We start from the raw sequence: 23,412 nt of genomic DNA, 5'->3' as shown, positions 1-23,412 counted from the left end.
GGAAAGAGAACTGGGATGATGAAATTCTCCTTTAGGGAGTGGATTATGATGGTTGGCATCAATTGTGATGGTCAGAGCACCCTGGTCTCCACTTTGAAGATGAGTGAATGTTTTCCATATAGCTTCCATTAGCATGTCAGTCATATTTAGCTCCAGTGATCCATGGCTAAATTGTTTCTAGAAGAAGCCAACTTTGTCCCTATAAAGGATGACAAATGAGAATTTGGCCATATTATCTACTTTTTAAATATCATATTACTTCTTGGCAGATTTTCCTTGACTTGAACATTATAGATAGCTGAAGGTACCTCCATATTTATACTTCATGGTTTGGACATCTACTGAAGGTTTCCAAGACAAAGTAGGATAATAGAGAAAGCAACGGACCAGTGAATTCCTTGGACTGGCCTCGGTTTTCATCACTAAGAAACTGTCTCTGACTCTTTGGTTACAGGAGAAGAAGTATCAGGGAGTCTCTGCCCAGTGCCTCCTCCTCCTGAACGGATGGCTTGTGATATTCCCTGCCGAATGGACTGTGTGGTGAGTGAGTGGACGGTGTGGTCATCTTGCTCCCAGTCCTGCTCAAATAAAAATGCAGATGGCAAACAAACCAGGTCTCGGACTGTCCTGGCTTTGGCTGGAGAAGGTGAGTGGCAGATTCAGTACTTCAGTGAAAGTTTTGTTATTGAATACGTGTCTGCGGCATTCTCGTCATGCATGGTGATCTCTGCTCTTCAAATGTGCATTAACCATTTCTTTTCCACACATGCTTTCTTTCCTATGAGACCTCTATTTCATCTATGTGGGGCTCACCTTTCCACAGAAATGGCTTTAGTCCAAACTCTCAGATGTCCCAGTCTAATGAATTAGTTACTCTTTTTATTCTACTGCTTAGAGAAGGGAGCAAAGTATGGTCACACATCCAGGCTTGGGTGCCTTATACAACTGGGAATATAATTGGACCTATCTGGTATAAAGTGTTCCAAAGCAGGAATTAGGAGACCTGGCTTTCCCACCAAGAACTGCCAATAGCACCTGGAAGGTACTTATCTGTGTCCTGGTTTCCTTTCCTAGAATACCTAGTACCAGGGGCCAGGGAGGGAACATGAAAGTCATGGAAATAGCTTTGAAGAAGGTAAAAGGTGCTATGAGGATGTGAACAGCAACTGCAGAACAAATTAAAGGAACAGTCATACCCAGCCTTCCCAGCAATGGATCTGTCCCCAGATACATATGCCATTCCTTTCATGTCCTCCCTGGGCTGCCTCAATCTTTGGCTCCATTAGAGGAGTGGGACAGTGGGACCCCAGCTGTGAGTAACATCTTAAACAAGATTCCAGTTCTGTGATCACGAGAAACATGACTAGGGTCATAGAAAAGAGAATTTTGTTATCTTGAAGTACAACTGCTTTTATACGTCCTGCCTTGTTTTTTTTTTTTTTTTTTTTTTCCTAGAATGAAGGGAGAAAGATCAGTATTAGAATAAAAATAACAAAATGAAGACTATGCATCTGGGCTATTTTGTCCCACTGAAGAAAACATTGTGGTGTGGATTAGTAGGGGAAGATCAATACCTCAGAGACACACTGCTTCTTACATTGGAATAAAAATGTAAAAGAATAGATAGTAATGAAGTTATCTGATTCAGCCAAGGGTTTAAAGGTGAACATCTGCCTGGTCTCCCTGCCAGGGCAGAGTTGGTTGTCAGAACTATTTCAGGGTTTAAGAAGAGCTTTCTCTTGCCAGATTTTAATACATGCCTTGGATTTCTCAAATCACAGTAAAATGCTTCATGGAAGATAAGCACTTTAAAAGTGGTACTCTGAGAAACATAATATCTTCCTTAAGAAAGGGAATTATGTACAGTGTGTGCTTGACTTAATATCATTCCAAGGTCATAGCCTATTCCATGTCATTAATTCACATTTGTATAGTGTGCAAGTGACATAGTGTCACTCCAATGGCATGGGCTAGTCTATCTCATTGATGAGCTTATGCAAACAAAATAATATCCAAAGAAAAGCTGATTTCTTTGGTGTTCATATCAGAGATGTGTACTCTATAGGTGGATAGTAGACCAAATTAATTTTATATTCTGCTGGACATAGACCTGCTGCCTATAAATTGGGAGACAAGAAAGTACCACTCTCCATCAGCTGTGGCATAGGAAATGGATATCTGATCTTAGTGTCAGAAGCACCCAGTAGGTTAGGTTTCCAGGTCACAGAAAAACAAATGGAAGGATGATATCATCATCATTAATGGTTGCTTTCTCATTTGAAATTTTCACAGGTGGGAAGCCCTGCCCTAGTAGTCAGGAACTCCAAGAGTACCGCCTGTGCAATGATCACTCCTGTATGCAGCTCTACTGGGAGACATCTGCTTGGGGTCCCTGCTCTGAAAATACTCTGGTGACTGCCCTCAATGTGACTATTGGCTGGAATGGAGAAGCGACATGTGGGGTGGGCATTCAGACACGGAAAGTCTTCTGTATCAAGAGTCATGTGGGACAAGTAATGACTAAAAGGTACCTCCAGGCTTCTGCTGAAAGTGCATATGATCATTTTATAATTGGATATTTTTAGTAGAAAGTGATTATCAAACAAATGATAGGCCTAGGTTGTGCTAGAGTAACAAGAATCTTTGTTGTTCTTTGAAAAATCTTTATTATTTATTTTAATTTATTCATGTGTCCATATACATGCATGCACACATGTACAGGTATCTATAAAGGCTGGAAGAAGGCATCAGCTCTCCTGGAGCAGGGGTTATGGTGGTTGGGGGCCATCCTACTTGAGTTTTGGGAAGCAAACCCTGGTTTTCTTGAAGAGCAGCACATGCTCTTAAGCACCGAGCCATCTCTCCAGACTCTGTTGTTCTTGCTACTCAGCCATCTAAGATTAAGGCATATACTGCCAGGTTAAGCATATTCAATAATATGCACCAGAAATGCATTTATGATGTATGCATTAGTCAATGCAAAACCAAATAATCTCTACAAACAGGAAGTAAATTTGAGTAATCAAACATATATTCTAGGGCCAACCTCTGTGTCTTTGGCTCTTCTAAAATCTTACAGAGCTTAAAGTTTGTACTTTGAAGGGTAATGTTTTACTATTGTTTAAACTCCCAGGTCTCTCTTACCATTGACATTTTGGTCTGCCTAATCTGGATTCCTAAGTTGAATATTGTTGTGTGTTTTCTGTATCCTCCATAATGATGATATATATATTTTTAAAGGAAAGAGGGATATATTGATATGGGAGCTGTGACACAGATTTTTAAAACCATGTCAAGAAATGTTTCAGTGGATAAGAAAGAAGAAATTGGCTAGAGAAGTCCAGTGGAAAGTTTCATCTCTGCCACTACCTCTCGCTCAGATTCTGATGTTGAAAAGAGAATTTAAGGTCCTATGCTGTGTTCAGAGATGGGGTGGTTGACCTATCCTAAGAAATTCCCTTTTAGCTGTGCTAGAAGTCCCCACTCTGACCACAGGAGTGCTGAGTCACCCAAGTGTGGTGGTAAAAGCTTTGGTACATTGACATCAGCTTGGCAAGTCAGCATTCCCCTGGGAAATAGGAATTTTCAGTCTAGTAAAAGAAACTCCTGTCTCAATCCTCTAAGTGCATGAACTTAGAGGAGCTACAGTCAGGTGGTAAAATCAGGGGGATTGAACAAAGCTAATGCTCAGAGAGATGCAGAAACATTTGCAGCACAAATATAGGCAATATTCCGCCCAGCCCCCCTCACTATTCCCTTGCCCTTTCTGGCAATGTAAGCCAATTGATTTGCCCATCTGATGGATTCAGTGCATTGTCTGCCTATCGTATCAACTTAAACCCTTGAGTAGCTAGCTTTACTCCCGGCACCATGGTGAAGGGCTGTGCCGTTCAAAACTGCTATAGAAGATATACTGACCGTGTATGAAGGAAACCACAGAAGCTAAATTAAGGGAACAAAACTGCTTATCCTAGAAAGAGTGCTGACAGGACAGATGTGGCCCACCACTGGACCCAGGAAACATCAGAATAAACATAGACATAAAACAGAGCTTAAGGATAGGGTAACCCCAATATGACATGTAGCATAGTTTTCCTTGTTATTGTGAAGAGGAATTTAATAGGCTTGGAGTCTGAGTTCTCTTTAATAAGTTCTCAGCTCTTAACTACAGCTGAAAAAATCCACTTACTGTTAAGGTAATTTTTTTTTTCCTTTTTTTTATTGTTGTTTGTTTTCTTCAAAAGGACCATAGAACTAGACTCACATCTACCAAGTAAGTTATGACCACATACTAAATAAAGCATTACATGGACATGAAAAGTTGAGGTATAAGTTGAGCCTTCATGGTCCTCTAATATCCCATAATTACTTAGAATAAAAGCCTATTATAAAGATGTCTGAACACACCACTTTGTTCAAATGTTAAATGTAATAGTTAGGATTGCTGTCAGCTTGATGCAACATAAAGGTACTTGAGAAGGAAGTCTCAATTCAGGAATTTCCCATATCAGGTTGACCTGTGGACATGTCTATAGGGGTTTGTCTTGTTTCTTCATTGATATAGGGGGCCCAGCCCACGGTGGGCAGCACCATTCCCTGAGCTGATGGCCTTGGGCTGTATAAGAAAGCTAGCTAAACATCAGCCTGGAAGTGATTCATCAAAGAGCGTTCCTCCATGGTTTCTTCTTCAAATTCTTTCTTAAATTCCTGCCCTGACTTCCCTCAGTAATGGACATGGAAGTGAGACCTAATAAAACATTTCCTCTGCTAAGTTGCTTTTGGTCAAGTGTTTCCTCACAGCAACAGAGATAAAACATTAACATGAAGATGCTTTGTGGTTAAAATAAATCACAACACTAAAAATTTACAGCTTAAAGAATAATTTATAAAGTAGTATGTATTCTTTGTAAATTTGTCAATGATACTACAAAGTATCTTTTCAATGAATAATTGCCAGTTTTGCTACAGTTTTTCAGGCCAAAAGCCACTTTGATAGGTGTTTCACACAGCAGACAGACACAGGGAGTTGGAGGACTGCTAATGCCAATTACTTTATACACTGTCAATGAAGCCATAAAACTAACAATGAAGTTTGTGTTGTTACTGTATGTCTCTAAACCATCCCACTAAATACAAGAAGCCTACATTGACTTTTGTAGATTGACTTAATTAAAATTCTTGAGGTCAATCACATTAAATAAGAAGATGGTATTCCAGTGGATGCCCTGTGAGATTACCAGCAATAGAAATTATGCTTTACCTTGCCCTTCCCAGAAATGCATACACTTATGTTCTTTTTAGTGTGATCACCCCTGTCAACATAGACAGATCTCCCTGTCACTGGTGAACTCCTTCAGGTATGATGAGGGCTAGAGATAGAGAGGAAGAATAACGTTTGCTGAGGAAAATTTTGGGATAGAGAATGAATACACTAAAGTGATGTGTTTTGTCCCTAACTCCCTTGACCAAGAGACAAAAAAGTTTTTCTTCCCACATTGCTGAGTCTGTTTGTTTTGCATGTGATTGTGTAGGTGAGAATGTTACCATTGTATGAGTAATAAAACTGATCATATCAGAAAATGAGAACCAGCCAGTGTACTACCAAACCAGAAGTCATAGCTCACTTGGGTATTTCTGGGGTTTTGTTTCATTATTCAATGCTTTCCAGTTGCAAAGTTAAAAAAAAAAATAACAACAAAGATTAAAAACACAAAGTCCAAGCCTTTCAAAGCTCCTGATAAGCATTTTCTGCCTTTACTGTGAAAATACCTGGCATTTGTGTAAGATATAGTAAAAAAATAAAATAATAAAATAAAATAAAATAAATCACTGTGTTTAAATATCTAGCATATAAAACATTGGCAGATAGGTCCAATCCAGCTGAGTGAGATGAATACAGCCACTGCTGGGCCAGATGAGTGATTCAGGAGATGGGCACAGAGCATGCAACATGATGAGAGATATCTTGAAAACTGGCAGGGCTCCTTAGCTCCAACTGATTGTTCTTCATGTTGGTATATAGCAGAACCTCACAGAATAAGTCTAAGGGAATGGATGTATAAAATGAAACTCATGTGCCTGATATCAAGAGCACTGCCATTCAGAGCACCATCTGTGCACACTGGTAGGAAGTGTAAGTCATCCTCAAGGATGGAATGGCAAGGAGCCATGCTTTTCTGCTAACTGAACAGTGAACTCATGTCTTTCTGGGTTTTGAGGCTGTGCTTTCAACTTGGAAATAGCTAGACGAAATGGCGAATGACCCACTGACTGTTACTATTTATATTGAGCCTAGGACTTAGCATTTTAAATATATAAGACAGAATTCTGTCACCAAGGCAATCAGAACCAGTGGTATGCAATGTGTGTTATGTGTAGAACATACACATGTAAGTTACAACGTAAACATTATCAGCTTTTGGTGTGGTCAGTCACTGAGATAGTGTAGAAAATGAACCTTGGAGTTTTACCAGGCGGGGAACACCAGAGCTGTTGGTAGACAATGATGTTATTTGAAACCCTGATAGGAAATTTATGGAAATTGGAAATGTGATGAAGTGTGAAGTCTTACACAACACGCTCATAAATAGAAGGAAGTTGAGCCCTGGAGGAAAAGGTAAAGCTTGCTGGGAGAAGAAAATAAAAAAAAACACAATTTCATAGTCAGGAGAATAGTTGACTTTTTCGGATCAGACAGCACATGCCCTTTTAGGGCATCTCTCAGCCTGGTTCCATAAAGCACTGCACCTAGGCAGAGCCCTCTGAGAGAGGGGTTGGCAGGGTTGCTCTTGTTCTAAGGGTAGAGCATAGGAAATGTGTCCACCTTAGAGAGGGCCAGCGTCACACCCAGGAAACCACATGACGAATGATACTCCCAGAGTCAACAGGATGGATGCTACCATTTCCCCAGGAGAGAGTAACACTGATTCCTGTTTGAATGGCCAGAGTTCCTGCAGTATAGGCACCCTGTACAGAAAGCTTGAAGGTCAGCACCATGGATAGTATTCTTTGAAAGCCTAGGTGGGTCTGAACCCTACTTCTGTGTTCCATAGAGCGCAGAAGAGCAGATATTACTGGAGACACTCCATCCATGTTTAGACAGTACTCGGTTGCCAGCTCTGGGACCCAAGAGGCAGCAAAGGGGTTAGGATAAATGGCAGTTCACTTTATTTTTATTAGACCTCAGAGTATGAATAAAAGTCCTGGGAATGATTTCAGTGTTTTTTACTGTCTGACTAAGGTAGGATATAAATTTTCCTTACTGGAGTGGGTTGTTTCAATGACACTATATCCTTATAAAGAACCTCTTCCTCCTACTGCTTTGCTCAGTGAGCAAATCCATTTGATAATGGTGTGTTTGAATGGTTAATAATAATGCACTAATAAGAATTCATTTATTATTCCTTACTTATTTTCTGTGAGCATGTACTTTTTTCACTGTAATTTATTTTTATCAGAGTATTACATACTACACAGAGTTAAACAATTCATGAGGATCATTAGTGGAATGCAGTCAATCCCCAACCATTCCCTAGTCTACACCCCATTTCCCATAAACACAACCACCTTTTCAGCTGGTGTCTCATGACTTTCTCTTGGCTATGTAAGAATGCACCTAGCTCATCAATAGAAATATGAGAGGCAGGTGGTGAGCACGCAGCTTTTCTCTCCTCCTTCTGTGTCACTGACTGTATCTTGTCACCTTGTCTGTCTGTGCTGTTCCTCCATGTCCCCATGAACAAACACGCTTCCACTCCCAGTCATCTTCCCTTTCTGATGTCTCCCTCTTCATTGTAAATGAAATGGTGTTTTATCACCCATGTGATGTTTTTGTGTACAACTGAAAACTCATCTGTTCAGTAGTGACCATCAAAGCAATGACTCCTAGACTCTCTCACCAGGACCTCCATGACCTCCTTCGTGATGGGGTAGTCTGCCGGTAACTTGCATTTGGGCTTTTGATTAATAGTGTTGGAACTTTTGTCTTAGTCAATTTGAGCTGCTATAATGAGAACATTGCCACAGAGCTGTGACCACAAGAAAAAGAGCATTATTTCTCACAGTCTTGGAGGGTAGGAGTCTCAAGATAATAGTCTGCTCAGGGTATAATAAGGGATTCTTTCTAATTTTCAGTGGACTACTCACTGTGTCTTCACATGGGGATGAGAAAGAGGGAACACGCTTTCTTATGTCAGGGGGCAAGTCCTCTGTGAGGGCTTCGCTCCCATAAAGTACTCACATCCTAAAGACTCCCATCACTTTGAAGGTCAGGGTCTCAATATGTGAGTTCAAAGAGACTCAAACTTGCCATCCAAAGTGCATTACTTATATTTCTCATCACTAGGACAAAAATACTTTACACAACTTAATGACAGAAGTGTTATGTGGAGTGATAGCTCCAAGTAACGATGTCCACTGTGGCAGGGAAGGGTCAGAGTGGGAGGCCACTACTTATGTCACACCCATAGTCAGAAAACAGAGTTGTAAAAGCTTGTGCTCAAATTCATTTTTGCCTTTTCATTCAGTCGTAACCCCAGCCCATGGAAAGGGCTGCCCATAGTTAGGGTAGCTCTTCCAATGTCGATTAATCTAATCTAGAAACTCCCTTATGGGCATAACTGAAGATTTATTTCCATAGTGATTCTAGATCTCGTTAAGCTCATGGCCAAAACTAGCCATCACACAGCATCCTTCTTTCCTGTTCCATTTAGATTCTCTGAACCCTTGCTTTGTTGCATAAAGGCCTCTGACCCCTGCCTCCCTTCTTCACTTTTGATGCCCAACCATACCCCACTGCATCCATGTCTTACTATATAGCCAGACCAACATTGTCAAGCACTCCATCCCCAAACACAAGTGCCTCTTACATTCTCTGCACTACTTCTGAAGATTTTTAAATTATGAAAATGATTTCCATGTTAATAATTCTATTAGCTGAGGTCCAATGTGAGCAGAATCCTCCTCCTTCTTAGAAGACATCTCTTTGTGCCCTTCCTTTATTTCTAACATGATTAGTTCTTTAAACATGATGCATCTTTAAATTTAAAGTATCCTATGGTTTGCATGCTAGTCATTTTGTCACATCTGGAGAATTTTCATTCTGAATTACCACCCCTTGGTATCATGAAGTTCTATGAAGGTCTGACCCATTATCTCCCTGCTAATCTTATCTCTCTAGTTTCTCATTTTTTTTCTCCTACTGAAAATCTGTTCACTGTTAGACTTACTATGTGATAGTTTCACCAGCACCATTGTTTTTCAGTGCTTGGTCTCCCTGTAGTTTGAGGTTTACTGTTTATTATCAAAGGCATTCAGTTGAGCATTCCTCTCAATCAATGTCAGGAAGAAGTACAAAAGCAGAGGCACAGCCCTTACCCACACATGGCCCTGACACTGGGATCACCCTTTTAATCTACATCACCTGTCTGGGCTTTATGGGAACCTTAGGGGATTGAAATCCCACATATGTATAATAAGGTGCCCTCTCTGTCTCTCTTGCTGTTTTACTTCTGTTGTAGAAGACAGGCATGCCTTCCAGCTCTCAATAGACAGAAGCAAGAAAGCAAGCTAAGGAAAAAAAAAAAAAACTCTTTTTGTTGTTGACCAGAACTTTGTTTCTTCCAAGGGGCTGATTATATAATGCCATTCCCAGTTGTACACATTAACCTAATTCTCAATGGAATAGTATCTTTCATGTTTTTCTATGCTTAAAGCTAGCTAACATACTTGTTATCTATGATTTGTGGTATTATGTATTCCCTCTCTTATCAGCCTATATGTTCCATGGAAAACTTAACTATTGGAATATTCCAAAACATTTAATGATCAGAGATATAAAATATTTTAATTGAACTTTAATGACTTTTCCTTCTTATATATCCACACCTTGCTCTACAATATCTTCTTCATCATCTGTAGCACACCAGTAATTTGATATATTACCTAAAAAATGTTTCTGACTTGTTCACTCTGAAAAAAATATCAAATCTTATTTGGACTGACCCTGATGATGTGACAGTTGACATTTTCCTAATTTTAAGAATGGCATCTTCCTTTCTTGCTGTAGTGAATACCACTTTGGTGTCTGAATCAAGTGTGCTGGAGTTGGCTTGAGTCTTCCCTTGGCCACAACCTCCTGTGCAAGGGTCATCATCCCCTGAGTCTTTTTCTTCTACCGTCTATAAAAGAAACATTTTTTTTGCTTCAAATCCTACAGTTCTAAGTCAATCCATAATTACTCTCTGAAAGACTGACATAGTCTCTTTGCTTTGACAGATGTCCAGAGTCCACACGGCCTGAAACTGTAAGACCTTGTTTCCTCCCATGCAAGAAAGACTGCCTCGTGACTGCTTTCAGTGAGTGGACACCCTGCCCACGTCAGTGTCAGCCAGGTAGGTGGTGGGTGCTGTTAGCCTGCTTTATTTTCTAACCATTTGAAGTGTTTCTCACTGCTGACTATGTGGGTGATTGTGGGATGTGAACATCTTTCTCATCTGTCTGTGTGTGTTAGGTTGGCAGTGAAGTGAGTGAAAGGGGAGTACATAAAGTCCCACTTATATAGTTCTTCAGGACTTGGAAATGAAAATATATCCAGATATGATCTGTCTTGATTTAACTGATAAACATTCTAGGAATACATATGTCCTACTAACCTTTATCTGGAAGACCTCTTCATGTAGTCACAACTTGTTGACTGTCATTATCAATATCTTACATTGAACATCATTCCTATGGGATTCCTTCTGTAGCATAATTACCACGCCAGGGCTGCTGTGTATACTCAACTTTTAACATATAGACCTTAATCACTGTGTTTAAACCAGTAATGAATGTAACTGCATGGAAAAACAAGAGCAACTGTGTCAATAAGACTTGAACAAGTACAGACATTGGAAATATAAGATTTATATTTCTTTATTTTTTGGGGGGTGGTGGTGGTGATTTATGTGCCTGGGTGTTGTCCAGGACACTGAAGAGCCAAGTCTCAGCTGAACATAGGAGACTAAGTTTCCCAGACTTAGCTCAGTGTCTAGATGAGCTCATTCATAGTTGTGAAGTCCTGTCTTAGTCTGAGGTTTGGAGTGAACAACCTCTTGCTCTTTTACAATAGTTTCACATCCCTGGTCCTGTTCCCTGATATTTTATCCCTGATGTAGGAAGAAAAGGAAAATCTAACCAAAAACCAAGAACAGTAAAAGCATTAGCTGTGGTGCCCAAGATGATTATCTCCCACACACTCATGACCCTGGTGGTGGCGCTTTACAAGCAGGGTGTGGCTTACTCTACTGCTGTGCCAGCTCGATGGAAAAAGGAAGTGTTCAGTGGTGCACAGAAAACAGACACTGAGCACATCTTGCTTTCCCCCTGGAAAGTCACAGCCATGTTTGTCTGGGTTTGTCCTTCTTTGATTCATCTACAGCATCATTTCATCAGGTAAGGCCAGCATTGCCACAGAGATGGTGTCAGCTCCCGAAGATCTCTTCATATATTCTCACCTTGCTGGCTATGAGCACCAATGTCTCATACTATGAAGAGGGCACCTGCATGTGCTGTTTTATATCTGTTCCATCTACCTTCTGAACATTTCCACAGAGTTAATATAATAGCTCTGCTTAAGGGCAGAATTGGGAATAAATATATTGAATAAGAAGGGACTTAGAGGATTATACATCTGATCTTTGGGAGAAGAGAAATGCTAGTGTCTTCCAGGAACTCTCTACCATTTACTTTCTGGAATGAAGATCCAAAGTAGATAAATCAGATAAATGGGGTTTGGCACAGCTAGGAAAGACAGTGGAACAGAAAACACAAACAAACAAACAAACAACAACAAAAAAACCTGCCTCTATTCCAATCCGTGTTAAAGGCAGTGTTGAAGGAGCCCAAAGCTTTAATAGTAATATAAACTAAATGTTGGAAAAATTCAGGTGACTGGTGTAATATACAATGAGGGTGGGTCTACTATTTCTTTGTTCAATAATTATAAAGTGGAAAAATTGGGGTTAAAAGAATACCCCCATTGGAAGCCTACATTTAGTGTGGGGTCATCTAAGTCCCCTGTCACTTTGGAAGCCAGATTAGTTTAGTTGAACCAGGGTACCCTGGCAAGCAGAGATTACTTTAGCCACTGCCTGACTGTGTAGTCTACATGCAATAAAATTTGCTTTGCTTTTTAATACTCTTTCTTACCTTGGCTGAGGGTTCGAGAATCACAGCTTGTCATATAAATGTTCTTGGAGCAGCTTTAAATTTTACTCCAATTTCCAGAGATTCGATTAGTTTTTTAAATGGTAGGCATTGCAATGATAATAATTTCTAAGCCTCTGTACTGTTTTGTTTTTGTTTTTGTTTTTTATTGTTGTTTTTGTTTGTTTGTTTGCTCCAACTCTTCAAACCTAGATAAGTCTTTTCACAGTCTTGCAGCCAAAGACCTGAAGGGGTAAAGATTCGATTTTTAGATTTCTTCCAGCTTCCTGCTTATTCTTATGTTTAGTCTCATGCCTGGAACACGATATTAAATAAGCTTGGGTTAATCAGAGGATGCTAAGAGATGGGGATTTTTTTTTGCAAAGAAATGATCATTTTAAGCCTGTTGTTCTCAATTCGGTGTTGCCTCTGAATCACCCAGAAGATCAGTGAAACTCAGACTGCTGTCTTTATGGGTAGGAATGTAGGTCTAGTAGCTGTGGGATAGGTGCCAGATTTTTGCAATTGTCTGAAGCCTAAAGGACAATCCAATCCCTCATCTTGTATTCCAACAGCTGCTCTGCAGGTCTTTGAAACCCCTGCTTTCACTCTGGGTATGTGCCTTGACCCCTCTACAACTTCTTTCAGCTCAAAAGCCTGAGAACTGTGAGCATTTAATGCAGGAGACTGCAGTATGGATGAGTTGCATTTACAGCATGGTATCACAGCCTTAGTGCTAGTCTCTTCTCAGTTTTTTTCCCTTGTAAAATGGGTTCAGTAATTGCACACATCATGAGGAAAATAAACTTAGATAGACCACTGCCTTACACAGAGTAGACATTAGACTAAGATTGTTGGCACCTATGCTGTGGGAGGCTGATACTGTAAAGAGATGCTAAAGTGTGAATTTTATGTCCTTGAGACTGTCCTTCAAGGAATGCTTTGAGAAGTGGTGCCTCAGAATAATACATTTCAAACCTGACACTGAAAGCATATCCCCCCAGGAGCTTGTGAAATGCAGATTCTAATTCAATAGACCTGGGTCCTATCTGTTTCTTTCTAAGCTCCAAGCTGTTTCCTGTACTTTGGGTGCAACACTCTCAGTAGTGTGGAATTTGTTAGCAATTTCTAAAGAAAATGTCTGCTTCAAAGTTAAAAGTAAGTTCATAGATTTGGGCCAGACCATGAGACGAAAACACAGTGGAGTGGTAGTTTGAGAAAAACTATTTTGTCCCTACTGACAACTCAGGAGGAGGAGGGCAGACAGGAGTAACTTGTAACTTCAGCTCATCTGGACTGGTCCTTTTATGGCTGACAGTTGGGTCATCAAACTTGAGGAACAGTGATGTGATGTGATATATCCCTCAATGCTGTCTTTGTAACGGAATCACTGGGCAATCTGATTGTTTTTAAAGTCAGTTCCTGGATTCTATTGTCAGATATTCTCACTTAATACATCTGTGGTATGATTGGGAAATCACTAGATTATGTGAATCTCCAACCTAATCCATCCTAAACCCCCAGAAAAGCCAAGGTGGTTCAGAGGCCTAGTACATTAGTGGTGATTTGTATCTTAGCAATGAGTGAGCTGTGCCAGGTTTTATTTTGTCCTGGTTGGGTTTATGAGCTAAATCCCTTAGACTAAAAGGCATTTTCAAGCCATGAACAATCTCTGGCAAGTAGCCAAACAGATTTCTTTTCTCATTCTTCCTTATCTAAGTCTGCCTGGGAAGCATTAATAATCATCCCACATCATTTCTACGCAAATCAAAGTTCTATCGGGGCTCAGCCCTGTTGTGGCCTCTCTAATTTTTAAGTCCCTGTCATAAATTAATCGGATACTTAAGAGGCTTTTCATGGCACTTCCCTCATGATTTTCTCCATGCTTTCTTCAACCTATAAAGCAAATGCCTGCCTGAAAGGACTTGAGGTTGGCTCAGTAATGAGGAACACAATATGCTTCCTACAGCTTTTCTCTCCCCTGTGGACTTTCCTCTGTGCACTCTTGACTGAGGACCACCCCAGACAACCCTGGCTCAATCTCTAAAGGTTAAAAGGGCATTTATAGTACTGAAACCTGCCTAAGTAATTCTTCCAGGTGGTGGGGAAAAGAAACATTCATTTATAGCTTAATAATTTGCAGTATATCTTCACATACATTTTAGTTTGCTAGAAGAGAACCTTGCTAATTTCTTATTGCAAATAACGTCAATGCTGTCATTACTATCATACTTCAAGGAAATCCTCCTGCCTCAGCTCTGGAATGCTGGTTTACAGAGATGATTCACTATACCTGGCATGGTTTTACTTTAGAGTCAAGGACATTGTTCCTACAAGATTTCTATCAGGCTCCCTTGCATGGGACTTATTTTGTATTTTTAACATTTAATTAGTCAAGGAAAATTCAGACCCACAAACATATAACTTAGTAAAATGTTAAATATCATATATTAATAATTAATACAAAACACCCCATGACCGCACAGAACAGTGATCACACCACAGGGTGTTCTCGCTTTGTCTAGACTCTCCAGTTTTATCTCCTCTACTGAATTCACTAATTAAAATATTTCCCAGATGTATAGATGGAAAGAAAGGATATGGAGGAGGTAAAGTTATTAGTCTGGAGAATGAAATGAGGCATACACAAAACATATCTTCTATAACTTCTAGGAAACCTTGGGGTTGATAATTAATTATTTGCCAACCTCCTAATTAAAGGCCAGGAGAGTGCCTCCTGCTTTCATCTCCTGGAGCGAGCTGCATGGCAGAGCCATGGTAACAGGAAAGCCTGCAGCAGTCAGGCTGTGCTGGGAGTCAGCAGGAAACCTCATCTGGTGGTATCCATTTCCTCCCCATGTCAGCCCTGGGAGTTAGGTCTTGAGTTTCCAGATTCAAAGACAGTTATTTAAAAACAAACAAACAAAACAAACAAAACACTTAGCTCACGTGTTGTAACAGTTACGATTACGGCTTTTTTTCATGATTTTTGTTTTGTTTTTAAATCAAGTTAACCCTATTCCCTTGCTCTAATTCCTTTATTATTCCCTCCCAATTTCATGTGCTCATTTTTTTGTTTTGTCGATTTTTTTTTAATCCACTGCATTCACTTACCTTTGTGTGTATAGGTATGAGGCCAATCTGAGCACTGAGACTGGGATTTCATGAACACCTGCCCGTTCCATGATGGGGTTTGTGTCTGGTTTGATCTTCTACAGATACTGTCAGGCGTGCTATGAGCTCATATGTGCAACCTCTCTATGGTATCCATAACACACCATCTTCTTGTTTTCATCCACCACCTCTGCCTCTTAGACTCTTTTCAGTGATTATCCTTGAGCCTTTAGAGCAGGGCTGTGATAGAGATGGCCCGTTCAGGGCTCAGGACTCCATAGTCTCTTATTTTCTATTCACTGACCAGTTGTGGATCTCTGTGTTAATCTCCATCTGCTACTAAAAGAAGCATCTCTGGTGAAATTTGAGGTGCACTAATATAAAGATATAACAATAAGTCATTAGGAGTTGATATAATTATGTTTATTTGGTAGAATAATAGTAGGTTCTCCCCCAGGCCCTATGAGCTACTAGCAACAAGTGATTGGCCAGGATAATAGTACAAGGTATGTGGTCTATCTTGTGGAAAAGGACCTAAGTCCAATCAGAAAGTGATTGGTTTCACATTCCTGCCACTATTGTACTGGCGGGCATTTCCTACCAGGTGCGTTGTCATTGGAGTTTGCAGCGTTCACAGCTAGGTAAGATGGATGGTTATTTTCTTCCTTGCCCAGCATTGTGCTTGCTAGTACTATGAAAGCTAGCTAGTGGGTACCAGCTTCCAAGCCGGCACCAGCTTGATTCTTCATGTTTTAGGACTTAATAGGTGATGTCTTCAGCAACAGGATCTTAGCATCAACTTCTGGAGGGTAGCAAAGAAGAATATCAGTAGCCAGTACTGTGTGAGTGTCTGTAAAATCCCACACCAACAACTCCAAAGAGTCAGTCTACTTTTAACATTGGCCTTTTAGCCTATGGTGACAGGGGTGAGGGCTACCCTCTATTTTAATGTAAGTTCATATCAATTCTTTCTCAGTATGTATATGTATGTATTTTTGGGAGCTTCGACAGTTTTCATATGGCTTTTCCAACTTTAGTGTTGGCTGTTCCTTCCCACATTCTGTTCTACCTGTTCTTCCGTACCCACCCCACACCACCCGTTTCTCTCTGCTCCATCAGTCTCCACTCCCTCTTCACACTGTCTGGGTCCCATTGCCCTTCTCTTGAAATGTCTCCTCCAGGCTTCCTACAAGTTTCCTGACCCCCATAGTTCCTCTGATTAATATACACATTCAAAGATTCAAAGATACTATCGTAGATTCTTGTGTTACACTTCCTACTTTAAACCCTATGTTGAAATTACAGTTACTTGAAATATAGTACATTTCAATTTCTTCCTTAAGATGAAATGAACTAGTGCTTTCTTCATAAAAAGTGTTATAAGGAGACTGAGACATATAGAACTATGCCAGCCTTGTGGATACATATTATAGTCCTTATCATATTATTAGGTGATGATGATGATGATGATGATGATGATTGTGACAATAACAATACAACTTCCTGAAAGTCGGGGAATTTTGTTGCTGAGATACACTGCAATATTAAATCTTCTCCATGCTGAGGGTATGACATTTATTTCCATGCCTCTGTTTTCCACAGGTAGACCAATGAACACAAGAGAACAAGAGCTTTCAATTTTCCAGTGGCTGGTGCATGATGGGTGTTATGATTTGGACACTAACAGTCCCTCCCTCAAATCCTCATGTTTTGAAAGCTTTCTCCCCCACCCCTGCCGCCCTGCATAGATATGGCTATTTTGAGATTTTGTGGAAACTGTAGAAGTGGGTTTCATGGAAGGAAGTAGTTCACTGAGTGTGTTCTCATTTGGAGTATATCTTGAACAACTTCTTTCCTCCCAACTTTTCCCTGCTTTGGTGCTGGGCCCCAGCATAGCCTGAAACAACAAAGCCCAGACCATAGGCAGGAACCTCTGAAACTGTGATCAAAAATGCATGTTTCTTCTGCCTAGTTTTTGTCAGGTCTTCGGTTGGAATGATGGAAAGCCTAACAGGGTGACCCTGAAGTCATTTACAGATGAATGTGGTCATGAATTCCAGGTCTTTCCCCAATCATTCCTAGTTCTTCAAAATGTTCTTCCATGTATTATTTGGCAGATTTGGGACAGTTAGGACTGATCACTTTGCATGTCCAAGGTTAAAATGTTCCAGATGGATTTCAGCATTCTTCTTACTCAGTGCATAGAGGCACAAACTCTTCTTCACTTTTCCATTTCAGGCCCATCATTCCCCAACTTCCCTCCATGTGAGCAGTGGGTAATGAAATGCTAATTTATTCCCAAATAATCATGACTCTGATGTGCTTGGGTGATCAAGATTTTGAGCCCTGAACACTGGTCTCACGATAAAATTGAAGGCAACTCTTTCCTTTCTCAAAAAAGAAACAAAAGCTGCAACTGAGTTACCATGGTTATGAATTCTAGATGTCTTCTCTTCCAGAATGGTTTTCTCTAAGAAATCAACTGAGATGTGTAGCTCACGTATGTATGGCTCTCAACTCAGCCCTGATATACAGAGAGCCTTTGTCTCTGTGGGTGCCCCTGGGTATAAGTTTCTCTCTTTAGTATGTAATTTAAAGCCCACAGATCACTGTGTGGTCCTAGTGCTTGATAAATATTTCTGATAATTTAGTAGGGAGAAATACAAGCACTTGGGTCTACAGAGATTCCAGTTCTCAATCATCCTTCTGCCAAGTTGTGGAGTCGTGCATGGAAACTCACAAAGCTGTCCTCTCCCAATACATACTGAGCACCTGTTAGAGAATGAAACTGTCTTGACTAAAAATTGCTTAAACTGTTTTCTTGCCATCTCTGTTAAAATTCAATACAACATTAAATCTGATATATGTGCATGTATACATATATATGAACATGTGTGTATGTTTGTAAATGTGTTCATGTGTATATGTATGTATATGAATATTAGATTCTCCTGACCCATTTTGTCTCCTGAACAAGTAGGACCATGGCTTAGGATAAAAACTCCTGCTCATGGCTCAGAACTCTCAATCCTGCAGAGGTACTGTCCACCCAGGAATCACTTCACAAGGAAGTCCCCATCCCCATGCGCTTTTCCTCCGGAAATAGAAACTCATATATAATTATGGACATCGAGAGTCCAGAGTCATCAGCCAAACTCTTCTTTCCCTCCTCCAATAGTCCCAGGGGGTAAATATGAGCTTCATGAACAGGTGAGGGACCCAGACTCAGAACAATGAGGAAATTGTACCATGTTTCTTGGAGTGTCCTAGGTCATGCAGAGCAGGCATCTTTGACTCTAGACTTAGCTTTCACCCTGTAGCTCATCTTGATTGACTTCCCCTTGGTGGAGAATTTGAGTTCCAGTACTTGTAAAATGAATGTTGCTCCTTAAAGATTGTGCATGGCCTGTGTGTGTGTGTGTGTGTGTGTGTGTGTGTGTGTGTGTGTGTGTGTAGCCCGTTTCTCAGAACCCATCCATCTTGTGTTTCTGAAACAAGGCCTCCCCTTGACCTGGAGTTCTCTAAGAAGGTTAGGATGGTGCTCAGAGAGCCCTGGTGATTCCCTGGTATCCCCGTCCCTGGCGCTGGCTTACTTTTAAGTGTTCACCACTGCACCTGGCTTTTTTTTTTTTTTAAATAAATATTCTAGGAGTCAGTCTTAGTTCCTGTGGAAGCCCCATACTTTCCTTTCACATCCTGTCCCATAGCTGTCAGGATGTTCAGTCACAAAGGAAAGTCTTTTGTTACTCTCTCTGAGGAAACATTCTCCTCAAGGGAGCCCTTGCGGACAGAGTCCCAAAGGAGTAAATATCAACTCAGGACTCCCAGTAATTGCTCAGTGTCCCTCATGGATGGAAAACTACATACACTTCATTCTTAGGGAATCATGGAGCTTTGCTTCATCTCACTGCTTATCAAATTTACACAAACTGTAATTTATTGATAGGAAAGCTTATATCCTTTTGATTTTCTTTAAAATTGCATTTTTCATATATTCACGGGGTACAATGTGACATTTTCATAATGTCTATATGGTAGAATATTTCAATACACTGGTTAACATATCTATCACCTTACCTGACTACAATTAATAATAATGTGTTTCAAAATGCTATGAAAGCAGTTTTAAATGTTTTTATTAACCTATTTAATTCTTTTCCCAACCTTATGTGGAGGCACTATTATTACTTCATTTTCTGTGTAAGTAAATAGAAGCTGAAACATAGAGCCCCAACTGGCAAAGCTAAGATGTGTCAAAAGCCCTTGAGATCCTAAGACCTAAGCACTTACGCAGTTACAAGCATTTGGGGCACAGACATTGAGCCTGTAGACCTCAGGGCTGTAGCTTATGCATGGAGAGCTGGAGTAAACAGACCCCAGTCCCTGAGTGATGGAGAACACAGTTTCTTTAGGGACAAGAACAGAAATCCTTGAGTGGGGGAGGGTGCTTTTCAGAAGTCAAGAGCAACGTAACAGAAAACGCCAAGAAAAGTCTGTTCTCTCTGCTTAGAATGCCTGTCTCACCACCGTCACTCCTTCCTATCCCCACTACCTGGAATCTCCAGGCAGCACAGGATAGACTAGAACTCAGCAGCACGTGACAGAGACAGATGTTGGCGGTCACACACCTCCCAAAGCAGCCCTGCAAACTACGAGAGAAAGAGGCCTACATCCATAAGCAAACTTTCCTGTTGTGTAATATTATTTTAAGATGTACTTTCGTTTATGCTGTGGAACATTGGTTTAAAGATGCAAAGGTGTGTTGCATTTTTTTTTACGTTGCATCTGTTTAACTCTGTGAAGCTGTGTTACTTCGCCTGTCTAAAAACACCTGATTGGTCTAATAAAGAACTGAACGGACAATAGCAAGGCAGGAGAGAAAATAGGCGGGGCTGGCAGGCAGAGAGAATAAATAGGAAGAAAGAAAAAGGGGGTGAAATTAAAAGAAGAGGGAGAGTAGAGTGCCAGGGCTCAGCCACCCAGCCACATAGCCAGCCATGGAATAAGAAGCAAAGAAAGGTTTATTGAATGGAGAAAGGTAAAAGGCAAAAGATAGATGAGTTCATTTAAGTTAAGAAAAGCTGGCTAGAAATAAGCCAAGCTAAGGCTGTGTATTCATAAATGTATTTATTTGGGGGCTGGGTAGCAGGTCCCCAAAGAATAAAAAATAAAAAAGTAAACCAACTACGCTTTTCTCATAAAAATTTGCAAGAAAATTTTGCATGATGGCAACCACAAAATGATACAGACTTAGAGAATCAGTTTCTTTGTTTTCCTAGTAACACAGCTAAAAAGGAAATGCTTTCCATATTGTCTATGTATCATTTACTTACTCATTATTTCCTGTGTCCACCATCTTTTTATTATTAACTATAATGAAAATATAGGACTATCACATGCAAGCAAAGCTTAGTCAACTGCTAATTCTTCCAGGTCATGTACTACTGAAACATACCTTTCAACAGAAGTCACCACAGGAGGTATGGATTGCTAATCTCACTCATAAGGCTTTTCTCAGTAATATGGCATAAGGAAATCCAAAGCAAGATTTAACAGGGGGCTTCTTATTTGATAAAATCCAACTCTCGAAGAGTGAAAGGGACAGTCACAGTCACAGGCACTCCTTGTAGTCCTGACTGATGCCAAGGTAAAACTTAAAATAATTGATCTGGTCCTTCAAGGAGCTCAGCTCAGTGGGTGCCCAGTTCAAAACAATATGGCTGTTGGTTTCCCCACTAGGAACACTTGATTATGACATCAGAACTGGACCTTCAATATCTGAATTGATAAACAAACTTCCTGAGTGATTCTAGGATATACTGAAGTTTAAAAACCACTGTGTTGGAGAAATAATTTAACCATTGACTGACAGATATTTTTCCCCAAGATAGCATTTCTCTGTTTAACAGCTCTGGCTGTCCTGGAACTCACTCTGTAGACCAGACTAGCTTCAAACTCACAGAGATGTGCTGCTTCTGCCTCCAGGGTGAGGGCTGAGATTAAAGCCATACGTGACCACTACTCTAAAGGGACATAATGAGCGCATACTATACTTCTTATAATCAAATCTATTCAGTTTGTAAGGAACAAAGCCTCAAAGCTTCATTAGAAAGCAAAAACAAAGCAGGGGTGTGGGGATTGACTTGAAGTTAGAGCAGGACATCTAACATTTTTACAAGTTGGAAAACAAAGTACATCTGGGTGTTTGGGAACCAAGAACCATCTGAGTTTCCTCTTGAGGTCAACGTGTTAGCCGTGGTCTTTACCTCTCTACACTCATAATCTGGAATGACCATCCAGTCACTCCTCTACAATGCCCAACTCAGCCTCAGGAGAGGCATCTTCAGCCTCTTTATTCAAGTTACCAAGAGAAAGAAACTTGTCATCCAGTCGCTGTTTTCATTCAAGTTCATTCATTCCTCAGTTCTCTGCAGCATCTTGGAGTAGCACTTCCAATTAAAGTCCCCCATTGAAGAAGAAGGGGACAGTGGTTGCTGGACGTAGGAAGTACTGATGCTGGGGCAGATGAGCTTTTTGTAGTCTAGGGTGCAGGCTCGATTCTCCAAGCTGCTCAAACTCAGCTTTGGAGGGAACCCCTTCTCCCACTTATCCACCTGTCCTTCTGTGTGCTGATCTATGGACAGAAGGTAGCAGGTTTTGAGTACAGACGCTATCTATTTTTCATTGCACAGCCTCAAGCAAGGAAGAGAGCTGTTGTAAATTAGATAGAAATATGGAAAGGGTAAATGAAGCCCCAGAGAGTATGGAGACTACAGAATTCTTCATGTAGAATAGAAACTGGGGACAGAAAAAGCACTCAGCATGAGCATAGCCTAGGCCAGATAGATGCTGTACTTCAAATAAATCAAATACACATTCTGTGTGTACTTGAATTCTTACCCAAATGCCTCAGCTATGATTCCTATCCATTCCTGTCATAAGCTGTGTTGTTTTACAAACATAAACCAGCATACCAAGCAAAACCAAAGCAAATAAAAAAGCAAACAAAATCAATAAATGTGGATTTGGTGGATGGAATTTCAGCTCAACCTGGAGCCCACATCTCACCTCCTTATTTTGTATCTAAACATTGCTTTAAAGCCATATTAATTTTCTTCACAGAAGAGCCAAGCTATATTATGATATATAAATCCTGCAGTATACATGGATATTCAGAATGGTTTAGTTTTAACACAGCTCTCAAAATGTGACTTTTTCATGTGAATTTTCTTTTACTTTCAAAATGCTTTTACTTTGGGTTGGTTTCATTTTCATACCTGCTTAATTCTCTGTGGATGATACAATGTGATCCTTATTTATATATAGAAATAGTTGCTTTTCAGAAACCAAGAAACTCATGTTAATTAGGATTATATTTTTAGACTTTCAATGTACTTCCAATGAACAAATAGAATAAATTAGTTTTGAGTTTGCTGGAATACTACATTTATTAAATATTTTGCAATTGAAAAGAATAAATTATTTCCTACTTCCTTGGCTTTGGTCCCATTTTAATATGATTCTAAATTAGAGTGTAGCTTCCAGAGAGTTTGACTCACTGAGTCAGCTAATACAAGAGGGAGTTTATAAGCTGTTTTCATTTCATTACTCTAAGAAAGCCCAGAGATAGAGGTAAAGTTAAATGTTGTAACTTTCATAGGTCATTTTCAAATTTTGGATTTTATAAAACAATCGAGTAATTTATATAAGATAATAAATCAATGAAATTAAATTCATACTAAAATGTAAGTAAATTGCCCACATTTTAAGACCAACAACTTAAAAATGTTCCCTAATAAAAAAAAAGTGAGCATTAAATATTTATGCCAATATCTTCATGTTGCTTCAAACAGAAGTTACTACATAAAGATGGATTGGTTGGGATATCCAAATGTCAGGTTTTCAGTGATAAGAAATAAATATCCCCAAAGAAGTATGTCAGGAGTGATAGGATAATTGTCATTTAACCTTTCCAAGTTAAGTTTAATTTGCTCATCTCTAAACTCTGTTATGACTTGACTTTGAGACCTGATGAATAATAAATAAGTCTATATAAAGGACAGCTACACACATGGCTACAAGTTCTGTTGGGAGTGTGTTTAATGCTACCTT

General features: G+C 40.0%; 1 protein-coding gene across 2 annotated transcripts in view; it reads left to right on the top strand.

The window, feature by feature from the left end:
* Thsd7b (thrombospondin type 1 domain containing 7B) overlaps positions 1–23,412 on the top strand; it is an 837,148-nt gene that overhangs the window by 461,583 nt on the left and 352,153 nt on the right. For both annotated transcript variants that reach the window (XM_036202865.1, XM_036202864.1), the window contains exons 8-10: positions 455–646; positions 2,293–2,527; positions 10,276–10,391. In XM_036202865.1, the coding sequence (XP_036058758.1) occupies positions 455–646; positions 2,293–2,527; positions 10,276–10,391 (543 nt within the window). The remainder of the gene's footprint in view (positions 1–454; positions 647–2,292; positions 2,528–10,275; positions 10,392–23,412) is intronic.

The sequence above is a fragment of the Onychomys torridus genome, chromosome 11, assembly GCF_903995425.1.
Source record: "Onychomys torridus chromosome 11, mOncTor1.1, whole genome shotgun sequence".
Lineage (NCBI taxonomy): Eukaryota > Metazoa > Chordata > Mammalia > Rodentia > Cricetidae > Onychomys > Onychomys torridus.
Note: the sequence above shows the minus strand (reverse complement) of the source record. Positions and strands in the feature narration are given on the sequence as shown.